Source organism: Delphinus delphis, chromosome 11 (genome assembly GCF_949987515.2).
Source record: "Delphinus delphis chromosome 11, mDelDel1.2, whole genome shotgun sequence".
In the NCBI taxonomy this organism is placed as follows: Eukaryota; Metazoa; Chordata; class Mammalia; order Artiodactyla; family Delphinidae; genus Delphinus; species Delphinus delphis.
Genome location: NC_082693.1, coordinates 38,251,921 through 38,264,838, shown reverse-complemented (window position 1 = coordinate 38,264,838; position 12,918 = coordinate 38,251,921). Strand labels below are relative to the sequence as shown.

Sequence of the window (12,918 nt, the reverse complement as noted above, 5' to 3'; positions counted from 1 at the left end):
AGCTGAGCCCTTCTCCAAGGCGGCATTTGGGCCAAGGTGCCAGAAGGGCGCTCACCGGGGAAGGTGAGATGAGGTGGGAAGTGAGGGCCAGGGGGCCACCTAGGGAATTCTGGCTTCTCCTCTGGCTCACAGAACTCGGTCCAGCTGGAGCAGCCTCCTCCCTCCCTGGCCAGAGCTGCTCAATCCCGGCCGGCAGGGCCCACTGCCCCCGCCCCGCCCCCCGGGACTCCCGGACCCCGGCCAGGAAGAGCAGACACCGAGTTTGAGCCTGGAACTACACAGTCCCCCACCTCGGCCGCGCGCACGGTTTAGTCTCGCCTCCCTCGGTGCTCTGTGTCTCCTCGAGCCCCCTCCCCAGGATCGGACGCCGCCCTCCACACCTTCACACAGGTCCCCCTCTGTGCTGTAACACACCGGCCCCTTTCCTGGCGCTCGGCTCGGGTCAACGCCTGCTGAGGTTCCAGACGAGGCTCATTCATCGCATAGTTGGATGGGGGAGGGGTTGGGGGGCTGTCCTTCTGAACCTCCAGGTGGGAGCCCAGGGGCCAGGTGCCCCGAGAAGCTGCTAGAAGATAGGTCGGGACGACGCCCCCAAACTTGGCCCTGCTTGCCAGTCTCCAAGATTTAGGGCTCCAGTTACTTCGTGGGCTCCCCCTGCGCCCTTCCCCTCGCCTCCCGCCCAAGGTCCCAACGCGATGCCCCCTCTCTCCCTCCCCCGCTGCTCCTTTCTACGCTTCCCCTCCTCCCTCCCAAGTCTTTTCCGTCCACGGTCTAGGGCTCGCAGCCTGCGCCTCTGCAAACACCCCCCGCCCCTCCAATCCGGGCAGAACTCCGAAGGGAGGGGCCGGAGGCCCCCCTTCCCGCCTGTGGTCGGAGAGGGCAGCGCCGCAGCCCCGGGTGGAGGGGAGTACAGGGGCCGTCTCTGCGCCCCGCCCGATCAGGCCACTCGGCACACTAGGGGTGGGAGGCGGGAAGCAGGGCTAGCGGAGAGGGGGGTCCGGCCCGGGCAGGTGCGGGCTCTGGCTGGGCCCGGGCGGGCTCCGGGGGCGGGGTCTCAGGTTACAACCCCGCGGGGGGCCGGGGGCGGCCCGCGGTTTGGGCGAGTTCTCCAGCCTCGAGTAGAGCCGGGCGCATATAACGGGCGCCGCGGCGCAGAGAAGACGCAGAGCGCTGCTGGGCTGCCGGGTCTCCTGCCTCCTCCTCCTGCTCCGAGGGGCCTCCTGCATGAGGGCGCGGTAGAGACCCGGACCTACGCCGTGCTCCTGCCGCCTCGCTGCGCTCCGCCCGGGCCCGGCTCCGCCAGGCCCCGCGGTGAGCCATGATCCGCCTCGGGGCTCCCCAGACGCTGGTGCTGCTGACGCTGCTCGTCGCCGCTGTCCTTCGGTGTCACGGCCAGGATGTCCGTAAGTTGCCCACAGCCCCTGCCTGCCACCCTTCTGTGCCGTCCCGCCGCATCCTCTTGCCTGGCCCTCTCGCGCTCTGGAGCCTGCGGATGCGCAGAAGCTCGTCGAGTGGAGCTCTGCAAGTCAGGGGCTCTGCCCGAGCGTCCTCCGTGCCGGTCGTGGTTGGAGGCATTTGCAGGTCCCTGCGTTGCAAAGGAATACTAAACAAGCAAAGCGTCGGGTCCGAGGTTTGCGCACAGATTTTAAGCGCGCTCTTTCCCACCAGCTTTGATAATTAGGCGCACACGCACACGACTTGGCTTTCCGAAGCACTCAGAGTTCAGCAAAACAGGTTGCGGCCCATCGAGCTTAGGAGAAGTAGGAGAGAAAGAGCGCGAGCAAAGGAGCGAGCGAGCGCCAAGGGGTTGACGGCCCAGTAGTGTCCAGGGGTTGGTGCCGGGGGTTTCAAAGGGAAGTTAGACAAAGGAGATGCTCGGAAACTGGTGGGCTGAAATCCGAGGCCACAAAGAAGGGCTTCGGAGAGACACTCTGCGACCTCATCGCCTCTCGCGGGTTTCCTCCCCCTCACGGCTGGCCCAGGAGCAAAGTGCAGCCCTCTTCGCATCTCGGCTTTCCCCTTGCCTCTGAAGGATACAGAAACTTCCCGTAGGAGAGGCCATCTGAAAGGCGATAACATTCCAACCAGACCGTGCTTTTCAAACGCCCAGGAAAATAGCGCCCTCTCCCCGCCGTCTTCCCCCCTAACATCCCCACCCCCGCCCAGGTACTACAATGAGTTACTTTTCTAAAAGTTTCTGGAAATAACCGAGGCTCTGCCAGGTGTGTGTGTGCGCGTGCGTGCGTGTGCGTGCGTGTGTGTGTGTGTGTGTGTGTGTGTGTGTGTGTGTGTAGCAGAGGAAGGAGACACGGTTGGTCGATTGCTATAACAATTTCAACCGAATAGAGTTAGAGACGGCAGTTTTACAGTCTGGTCCAAAGGCGGTTCGAACCGCACCTTTCCATCGCCTCCTTTGGTGAAGTCTCACTGTCTGGGATTATATTTAGGACAAATGAAGCCTGGAAAGTGTATTAGGTAGAGAAGTTATTTTTTTTCCCACGTGTTTGGGCACGTTTCCGACGGCTGGGATTCCAGCCCTGTCTTTGTATGTTACAAATTGTAAATCAATCGCAGGGGAAATTTTTTGGCGGGGGGGGGTGGGGGGGGGAGTAATGGAAGTCAAAGTCCGTCTGCCGACGAGGCTGTCTGCAATCTCATCTGCCACTAGGCTATCTGCAGACACAGTTTAGAAGGCTGCGGACCCAGAAGGACTTTCCATGCATTAGGGTGGTTGACCGGGACTGGGGCCCGCGGTGCAGCTGCAGGGAGCCCCGGGCAGGAGATTTTGGTCAGGCTGTCGGATGGTGCACTAAGCTGGAGGCCGGCTCCCGGGTACTTGTTGGAATACGGTGCGTCTATAAGTGGCCCCAGCTCGGACTGACTATATATTTGTCCTAAATTTGCATGTACACACTCACAAAACTGTCTTCTTGACCGACCTCTGCCTCAGTTCGCAGTGGAATTAGCTAGATGACTCTAAAATAACTCCCCAATTCTCCATCTGGTATTAGAGGCTCTCACTTAAGTGGCAGAGCGTCTCAGCGCCGCAGCCTTCCTAGGAGGTAGTGAATTCCACAGTTTCTTGGGCCCAGATCTTCCAGTCGATCCTCCTCCTCCCCAGGGGGAGTGCTTTGGAGCCGCTGACTTTGCACCCTGGCGCATCCCGGCTCCGTACCCCCCTACCCCGGGTCAGCGGACCCAAAGACGTGACGTGGGGAAAGACGCAGTCTGCGTGGACATCAGGAATGTCAGAAACCTAGAACTCTGGCACGACCCTCCTCCCCATCTTTCCACAAGTTTGAGAAACTTATTGGCTGCGGCGTCTTTGACCCACATCTGCATTTCACAGCCCTCGCCTCTGAATGTGCCCCTCGGCTCAGGGGAGAGACCTCAATCCTCCATTGTGAGGCTTGTTTGCGTTGGGAGATTGGCAGCGATGGCTTCCAGATGGGGCTGAAACGCTGCCCGTATTTATTTAAACTGGTTCCTTGCGGAGACCTGTGAATCGGGCTCTGTGTGCACTCGAGAAAAGCCGCATTCATGAGAGACGAGGTCCGGTGGGTTCCCCAGGACTCCCCGACCCCCTCTCCCACAATGCTCCCCTGTGCCCGCCCGCGGACACCTCCCGGGCTCCAGCCCTGCGCAAAGCGGCTGCGAAGCAAAACAGTTCCCCGAAAGAGGTAACTTTTTAATTGGCCTGCTACAAAGAATCACTTATGTGGCGCTGCGGTAATGAGGGGAACCCGATCAGGCGCGCCGGGATGCTATCGGCAGCCGTTTCGAACGGCAATTATGGTGGCGCTGGGCTCCTCCGTCCACACCTAGGGGATCCGGTTACGGCGCTGGCTCCTTTCTGGGGCAGTCATTTTATCCCACTTTTCACCCTCCCAGTGTCTGTGGGCGAGCCGTGTCCAGAGCCGCAGCCACAAAGAGTCACCCGACGGCTCTCACGCCCAGCGCTGCGGCCCCGCCCCTGCGCCCGCTCATCCCCGGCCACTCTTCCGAGGGAAATCTGATACGCCTTCAGGGTGCACCCCGCTCTCCCAGCACTTTACTCTCTTCCCTCACGGCCCCTCTTGGGCTTGGGGGGGGGGGTTTCCAGTCGCTCTCCCGCAGCTCGCTTTCTACAGCTCCACCTATATATAGCGGTGCGTGCGCCCCGGCAACAACTGTATATACCCTAGGCTCCCTCTCCCCCCCTCCCCTCCCCGTGATTATCTCGCCTAAAGGCTGGGTGGAGCGTTTCTAGTGGAAAAAAAAAAAAAAGACAGAAAGATTTATCTTTCAGTCTCCTTAAAGAGCACGGGGCGGGCCGTTTCTCTCTCCGCCCACCTGGTTTGTGGCCCTTTCCTATTATTCAACCCCCGCAGTCGCCAGGGCTTTGGGGATTTTGATGAGAAAAACAGCACTGGGCGCTCCCCGGCACGTGGCGCGGGCTCGGCCGCGCTTGGCGCTCTCCGGAGCGCTCTTGTCAGCGCAGGCTTCGTTTGCAGGGCGAATTCCGGAAGGCAGGCCGCTTGTGGAGAGGGACTAGTGCATGCCGTACTTGGGCTGCGTTCCTGGAGGAGGCCAGGCCTGGATTGGCTAATCTTAGCCCGGACCAGGCATTCAAAGCCCCCACCACACACCCCCTTCCTCCAAGCTGGGCTGCTGTCTTCAGATGGAAGCAAGGTCTCTCCAGAGACGGTTGCAGCTGGAGGTCAGCACCGGCAGCGGCAGCGGGCGGGGTACTTTGGCCCTGCTTGCCCCCCCAGGGCATTTTGTTATACCCTTGGGTCCCAGGTGTATTGTTTAACTGGGCCTATGCCCCTCCCCAAATTGGTCCTAATCCTGATATGATTTAAAGAATGGAAGAAGATCCTAATTGTCACAGCTCCTCCTCTCACACACACCCCACCCCCATACATCACTTTGGGAGCCTGGCTCTTTGCAGAGTCTAATTTTTGTGGGTAGAATTTGCTGCACGCCTTCTAAATTTTAGCTGTCAGTTGTATTTAGCTAGATGCACGAAGACAGTAGGCATAGTCAGTCCCCCTCGCCTTCCCTGCTGGCTCAGGATTTCCACTGGTGAATAGACAGCAGAGTGCAAGGCACACAACAAATGTTTGTTGACTCCACGGAAGAATGAACGATGTCTTAGAAAAATCATTTTCAAGTTCTCTGTGTTCGAGTGGCCTGAGCCCACCTCCTTCAGCATTCGAATTATGTCGAGTTGACTTGCAACCTCTTTCTCTTTTTCCCTTCTGACTCCTCACCCCCTCCTTCCCTTGGCTGTCTGCTTCCCCTGCCCCACCCCCGGTGCAGAGAAGGCTGGCAGCTGTGTGCAGGACGGGCAGAGGTATAACGATAAGGATGTGTGGAAGCCCGAGCCCTGCCGGATCTGTGTCTGTGACACTGGGACTGTCCTCTGCGACGACATAATCTGTGAAGACATGAAAGACTGCCTCAGCCCCGAGACCCCCTTCGGAGAGTGCTGCCCCATCTGCTCAACTGACCTCACCACTGCCAGTGGTCGTAATTTATTTATTTCCTGTTCCACATAAATAAATTACTTGCGAGGGCAGCAAATGCCCTGCCATAGATGCCAGTCATCTCTGCGAAGCAGAGGGGCTGGTTATCCATGGGACCCCAGCAGCTGAGGCTGAAAGGAAAGGCCATTTCTCGCTGGCAGGTTGACACTGAGTGAGCCCGACACACTAGAGGGGTCCTTCCTCACCCAAACGCTACGCTTCCGAGACGTGGAGGACAGAGGTGATTCCACACAGGTATCCTCACTGGAATCACCTCTGCAGATCCCTAGCGCCACCGTGGAGATGCAGTGCTCCTTCTGGCCAAACCGCAGACTAACTCCTCCTCCGGTACCCACACCTTGGCTTCTCTGTAGAAGGCCTCAGACGTATGGTCTTCAGTGTGGAGCGAGCTCTGCTGGCCAGCGGGCAGACAGGGAGGGCAGGCCCCCTTCTTGAAATATGGACCACGCGTGGCCGTTTCCTTTTGGTTTTGCCTCTGTTGGCGTTGACTGCCAGTTAAGAAGCAAGTTCCTAGGAGAAGGGCGGAGATGGGGCTGGGACAGAGCCCCGCGTGCCTGCGCCCTGGTGTGTTGTTAACTCCCAGCTGGAACCAGGGCTGGCGGGTGTGCAGGTGACCCCTCCTCAGCTCTGGAACACATGCCCTATCTCCCTGGAGGGTGGCTGGGGACACACATCTAGGCCTCTTGGGTGGCCCTCACTTTTCCCTTCCTGCTCAAGTAGACAAGACAATTGAGAGGGAAGCGAGCAGTTGCCTTTCCTTAACACTTCACCCACCCTGGAAAGCTGCTTGGGGAAGCTGCTTTGATGGTCCAGATTCCCAGATCATTTCTGAGGGGACCTGTGTGAGTGAAGCGTTGATCACCTTTACGACTTCGCTGCTGCAGAGGGGGAAGGGGTTATTGACTCGGGGTGGCACTGGCTCCAACGCCCTCTGTAACTCCTGTGCTCTGCTGTTTTTTGTGCTTGCTTCACGGAGATCCGGCTTGAATGTAAGACCTTTCCAACTACCTAACTCTTCTTCTGGGGTGGAGGAGGTTGGTGGGGGGTGGGGTGGCGCTTGGGCTACGGAGGGGCTTCTTACCCTGTGAGGAGGAGAAGAGACTGAACCTCCCAGTTTCGGGCGCTTTCTTTCTAGACGGCTGATTAGATCTTGAATTCTTCCTTTTCTCTTTGTACCACCCCTGCTCCGTTCTTGTGCATGCTGACTGCCTTTCGAATAACAAAGTCTGCGTCATCTCCATTCCTCATGGGACCTCAGCAACTCCAGGACCCCAGTGACCCTAACACCCCAACAGAGGGGTTCAGTGGAGTAACAGGAAGCTGCCTCCTTCCCTGGTTGTGTCCCTTTCTTTGTCTGAGCCGTTCAAGAGTGTCTAAGTGACAAGAAGTTGTACGTAACCATCTCATGGATCTTACATTTTCCTTCTCTATTTTTTCCATTTGCAGGGCAACCAGGACCAAAGGTGAGGATTTTTGTTGTGTTTTGAGCTTTCTTTTGCCTTTATAGTTCCTTCTCTAGGAGCAGTGCTATGCTCATTCAGCCTGTGGTCTTTAGACATCAACAGGGATCTGTTTCAGAGGGCATCTCGATGCAAGGGCTCCTGGGCAAGGTTGTGTGCTCGGGGCTTGGTGGGCTTGCTTGGCTCAATCCTGACAGTGTTTCGTGTTTCAGGGACAGAAAGGAGAACCTGGAGACATCAAGGATGTAAGTACGCATTATACTCCCACGTTGCATCTGCTGCTCTAACTGGGTCATGTCCTTGAGGTTCCCTCTAACTTGCCGTCCTGTGGGTCTCTCTATCACAGATTGTAGGACCCAAAGGACCTCCTGGGCCTCAGGTAAGAAAGGGAGAAACCCCTTCCTCCGTGTCTTCCTTGAGTTACTGAACTGCAGGCCCCTGGTCTGGCTGTCATCTCAATATTTTCTTCATTTTCAGGGACCTGCAGGTGAACAAGGACCCAGAGGTGATCGTGGTGACAAAGGTGAAAAAGTGAGTAGAGAAACAATGCTGTCTGACCCTTGTGGACTGCCAAGGTTCTCTAAGCTCCCCCTCCCCAAATGACTGACTACCTACCTCCTCAAGGGCAGCCTGTAGACAGATGGTTCTTGCATAAACACTGCTTCTCATTGGGGCCTTTTTCTCTTTCTGCCAAGGGTGCTCCTGGACCTCGTGGCAGAGATGGAGAGCCTGGGACCCCTGGAAACCCTGGCCCCCCTGGCCCTCCTGGCCCCCCTGGCCCCCCTGGTCTTGGTGGAGTAAGTATCCTTATGTCCCCTTCCTTCAGTCTGTCCCTCCAGAAGCGTGGCTTCTAAATTGCTAGTCACACTCACCTGGCTGGCTCCCAGGGCTGCCAGCAGTGTGTACACAGCCTGTCCATGGGCTTCTCCCCCAGGCCTATAATTTAGTGGAATCACATAGTAGGCATGAGACTGTGGCGCTAAGGGATGACTTTTTTCACTCACTGGGTTTCTGCAAAGCAAGTCTTCAGTTACCTGGCTTCCTGGCGTCTGTACTGTGTGGCTGATTCTTGGGAGTGGGTGTGGGGCTTGGGGGAGAGGATGACTGGGCACTTGTAGTTCCCTGGAAGAAGAGTGACCGCTGTCCTTGGAAGACATTGAATCTTCATCTTTGCCAAGTACATTCCAAGCAATTATTTATTCTCATGAAAGAGCCCCACTGAGCGAAGGTGTGTGGCTAAAGTCATTTTTGGAATCAAACCAATCAACAAATTATATTATTGCCCAGTTTTTGCAGGTTTGCCATTTTGATGTTTGCTATGATTTAAATTTTTAAACTTGAATGGCTCATAGATGCCTACTACATCCCCTGTTAAAATATTTCAAGACTGTTCATTTTAGTCTTTTGCTGGGCATTAAAGTCTTGGAAAAGAAAAAAAGAAACTTTAAAAGTGATATTTTTAGTTATATTTCTCAATTTATGTTAAATAACATATTTAATATTTTAGAATTTTTTTAAAAAACTTATAAAATGAAATGCAGGTAATGGATACTCTTCCAAATAACACTTCATCTCCCAGGGAAATGACTATGCCACTGTCATCTAATAACCCATTTCCAAAACAATTTTTCAGGAATCATTAGTAATTCAGATCAAGGCTAGGTTAGTCTCCAACAATTAGAATTTCTCTAAATAGAGTATTTTCTATCCAGATATAGCTTACCTAGCCAAGTAGGAAAAGCACAGGGCCTCCCAAGCTTTTCATGTTGTTGGGTTTATTTGCAGAACTTTGCTGCTCAGATGGCTGGAGGATTTGATGAGAAGGCTGGTGGCGCCCAGTTGGGAGTAATGCAGGGACCAATGGTAAGAAAAAAACACCAGTTCTTTGCAGCCAAAATGGCAGGAGGTGGCCCTTATTAGAGCCAGGGACTCTGACAACCTCACTTTACAGGTAATTGCTTAGAGCAGCTCTTCCCCAACAGTTACGTAACCTCCCATTTAGCTAGCCCAAAGCATTTGGGTTTTAACGGCGATGGATGCCAGTTTTAATGATGCGCTGGAGTGACTAAGAAGAATGAGGATGGAGAGAGGCATATAGGCTGATCTGTCAGAAGGCCAGTTGCTATTGCTCTTGGAATGAGAACTGAAGAATGCAGACAGCAGCCACTGTTCTCCGGCATCCACAAGACTTCCAGCAGGAACTCTCAGCCCTGCAGCTCCCACTTGGCACAGGCTAAATGAAAGTCAGACTTTAGTAAACATGGCTGCCGTCCAGGGGAAAGCAAGGCCAGCTTCTCTGTCCAAATGGTACCTATAAATAAAAATAGATTGTTGCGAGGGGAGTGGGAAATGAGAGGGGGCCGCCACTGCAGGCCCCCTGCTCACAGAGTAACTCCTTGTCCTTTGTCTGGGCTGTTGGCTGGGAGGAGGTGGCACCCTGGAGGCTGTGGGTGAAGCATTTCCAGTAAAGCTCCTCATTTTCTGTTCCAATGCAGGGCCCCATGGGACCTCGGGGACCTCCAGGCCCTGCTGGTGCTCCCGTAAGTACTGGGCCTTTCCTTCTGGAAGGTGGAGACACAGATGCTTTCAAGCTCTCTGATGTCAGTTTGCGGGGGGCCAACCTGGTGTCCTCACCTTACTTTTTAGGGACCTCAAGGATTTCAAGGCAACCCTGGTGAACCTGGGGAACCCGGCGTTGCTGTGAGTACCTCCGTGGGCCCTGCCCTCCTTGGGGGGAGCTTCCAATGATGTACCGCTCCGACCCCGATCCTGTCGCCTCCCGGGCTCTGCCCAGCACTTTCCACGGTGGAGGGCTCAAAGGAAACCCAGAGGTCCCCTCTTAGCTCTGGGGGAACAGAGAGCCAGATGTGGCAAGAACCGCCCAGGACTCTGTCATCTCAGTCCTTTTTCTGGGTCACCCCTGGCCTGTGCTGTCCACCGCCTCCCACTATGATCTGCTCTCTCTCAGCACAAAGTGGGTTCTTCCATCTTTTTTTTAATTGGAGTGTGGTTGAATATTTTGGCCAAGCTGCGCGGCCTGCCCACATGCAGGATCTTAGTTCCCTGACCAGGGAGCAAAGCTGCAACCCCTGCATTGGAAGCATGGAGTCTGAACCACTGGACTGCCAGGGAAGTCCCAGGGTTCTTCCATCATTTTTTCCTTATAGAGGAACTAGCTTCCAAAAGCTACAATCCCCAAATTTTGTCCACTGATTGGGTGTCTTCCCCCTCCAACCATCTCTTAAACTCTCCTATTTCGTTCGTAGGGTCCCATGGGTCCCCGCGGCCCTTCTGGCCCCCCTGGAAAACCTGGTGACGATGTGAGTACACCTGAGGAGTCAAACAAGTGGCCGCCTCACTTGAAAGGGCCCAGAGAGGGGGTGCTGGGCAGCGATACAGAGGCACCCTCGGCTTGACCCAAGGGAGAGGCAACCTGAGGGGCAGAGCTGGTCTGTTGGAGACTCGGACTCCGCCTACTGTCCACATTTCCACTGGCAACTTAGCTTGCAATTGCCTTGGGGACTGCTTTGGACCCACTGGGAAGGGAACTAATTAAAACATCATTAACTCCTGGAAGGGAAATTGAGAAGTGAGAGAAGGGAGAGGGAAAACACAAGGGGAAAGATGTAGAGAAGGAAAAACAAAGAAAGAAACACTCAACAGCCCGACATTATCTTAATTGTAAATGAGTTAGGAAAAGCTCAGCCTGAGTCAGGATGTCTGCAAGGGATGCAAACGAAGGGAAGAGACAAGAGTTGGCACTCGTGAATCCCATTAGACAGTGAAAGTCTCTGAGGTTAGGGGGCCCTAGGCCAGTCAGCAGTGCCTATGAGAGGAGACAGGGAGCCCACCAGGGGAGCCTGGAGGCCGTGGGGTTGGGGACAGAGGAGCTTGCCCAGGGCACAGGCAGCTGTGTGAGAGAAGACACGGTGAGCCAGGGAAGGCATTCGGGGAAGTCTGGGACCTGAAGGAGCGGGGTGGAGATGAGGAAGCAGGTGGGCAAAGGCATGGCGGGCTGGGAGGAGAGACAGTGCTCCAGAGTATGCCAGCTGTGCTAACGTGTCTTCTGAGGAAGCTGAGGTTCATCTCTCTCCCTTCAGGGTGAAGCTGGAAAGGCTGGAAAACCTGGCGAGAGAGGCCTTCCGGGTCCTCAGGTAAAGCCCCACCTTCCCCAGCTTCCAGCATCATTCCCAGAGTCTCCCTCCTTGCGGCCAAGGCAGTGGCCTCCCGCCCAGCTCACCCGGTTCCGTTAGCTCACTCCTAAAGGTCCAGCAGTCTCCACGTACATCACACCTTCATGCTGATGACCATGTCTCTGAGCCTACATGGGAGTTGTTCAGACCCACTTTGCATAAGAAGGGGTGAGGCACAGTGAAGGGGATTCTGGGATTGACTGAAAGATGGTCCCAGTACTGGGCTTCCACTGCTCCCTGGCTCTGAGGGCTCTGTAGCAGCCCAGGGCAGTCTTGACCCGGTTCTGCTCGGTGCCCTGAGAATCTCTTCTTTGGATTGCAGGGTGCTCGCGGCTTCCCAGGAACCCCAGGCCTTCCTGGTGTCAAAGGTCACAGAGTAAGTATCATGGGTTGAGGGTGTTGGAAGGAAGGGATTGACCAAGGGAGAAAAAGGCTTTTGAGGACATGAATCTTCCTATTTGGCTTCCCCAGAAGTGCGATTGAATGTCTTCTCTTGTCCCGTAGGGTTACCCAGGTCTAGATGGTGCTAAGGGAGAAGCTGGTGCTCCAGGTGTGAAGGTAAGGACCAAGAAGCACACGGGGATAGGGGACGGACAATGGGGAGATGGTACTGAGCTCAGTGGAGTTAGGACACCTGAACAGCTTGGGTTAGGACAGCCAGTCCTACGTCCTAATGTACGAACGGCAGTTCTGGAAAGCTCTGGGAATTGTCCCTCACAGAACTAAAGTTTGGGGGTGTCAGTGCTAGCTGAGATGACCAGAGCTTTCAGCTTCTTCCAGGGGAGTTGTCTGGGGGCTAGCACTGGGGTCCCAGTCACTGACCCTCTGCCTCTGTTTTCCAGGGTGAGAGTGGTTCCCCAGGAGAGAACGGTTCTCCAGGCCCAATGGTGAGTATATGAGCATTCCCCCCGGGAGGGCCTCTCTAGACACTCTTCAGATACCTTCTAAAGCCTGGCAGGTGGCTTCACCGTAAATGCCATGGCTCCCTTTGTGCAAAGTAGATACTCAGTTTTTTAGATTGATCTGATTATGAGCAAAAGGCAAAATGTATCAAGTAGATGATTTGGTCAAGGTTTCACCAACATTTCCTTGAAATAGCCCTGTTAGCACACTTGAGGCGTGCTTCAAGTTTTACAAATTTCGTTTATTTTCAACATTTGGGGGAGCACATCTATTGCAAGAAGCAAGATGTGCCTCGAACAGGGCTCCCAGTAGGTAACCACAGGCGCACCTGTGTGCTCTGCCGTGGCAGAAGAACCTTTGGTGTGATAGGAGCGTCCTGGATCAGGAAGGTGTGGTCAGGGGCATCCACACCTTTGCCTCCTGGGCACTGCACGCTCCCTCCCCTCAGGTGTCCAGGAAGGGCCTGCAGGTTAAGTGATGGTGCAGAGTGTCCTTGAGTCAACTCATGCTTGTGCTGTCCTGGTGTGTGTTCCAGGGTCCCCGTGGCCTGCCTGGTGAGAGAGGACGGACTGGCCCTGCTGGCGCTGCGGTGAGCAATTGACAAGACCAAGAGCCACCATTTGTCCAGCACTTTCAAGTTTACGAGGCATTTGCATTAGGGTTATTCTGCCTGACCCTCAAAACAAGCCTGCGAGGTGTAGAGGGTATCGTCCTCCCATGCGGATTCACTCCAGTGTGCCCGTCACAAATTCCCAGGCTGGGTCTGCAGTCGGGGGACTGGGCGTGGGCCATGGGAGGGCTGGGTGGTAAGGGCAGGAGTATCCTTAACCC

General features: G+C 55.3%; 1 protein-coding gene across 1 annotated transcript in view; it reads left to right on the top strand.

Annotated features, from left to right (window-relative positions):
- Positions 1–1,318: 1,318 nt before the first annotated feature.
- The window catches only part of COL2A1 (collagen type II alpha 1 chain), a 30,493-nt gene continuing 18,893 nt past the window's right edge, over positions 1,319–12,918 (top strand). Inside the window, exons 1-16 of the mRNA XM_060026183.1 lie at positions 1,319–1,403; positions 5,305–5,511; positions 6,978–6,994; positions 7,204–7,236; positions 7,338–7,370; positions 7,469–7,522; positions 7,687–7,788; positions 8,777–8,854; positions 9,487–9,531; positions 9,638–9,691; positions 10,258–10,311; positions 11,092–11,145; positions 11,507–11,560; positions 11,689–11,742; positions 12,027–12,071; positions 12,623–12,676. Coding sequence (XP_059882166.1) covers positions 1,319–1,403; positions 5,305–5,511; positions 6,978–6,994; positions 7,204–7,236; positions 7,338–7,370; positions 7,469–7,522; positions 7,687–7,788; positions 8,777–8,854; positions 9,487–9,531; positions 9,638–9,691; positions 10,258–10,311; positions 11,092–11,145; positions 11,507–11,560; positions 11,689–11,742; positions 12,027–12,071; positions 12,623–12,676 — 1,023 coding nt within the window. The remainder of the gene's footprint in view (positions 1,404–5,304; positions 5,512–6,977; positions 6,995–7,203; positions 7,237–7,337; positions 7,371–7,468; positions 7,523–7,686; positions 7,789–8,776; positions 8,855–9,486; positions 9,532–9,637; positions 9,692–10,257; positions 10,312–11,091; positions 11,146–11,506; positions 11,561–11,688; positions 11,743–12,026; positions 12,072–12,622; positions 12,677–12,918) is intronic.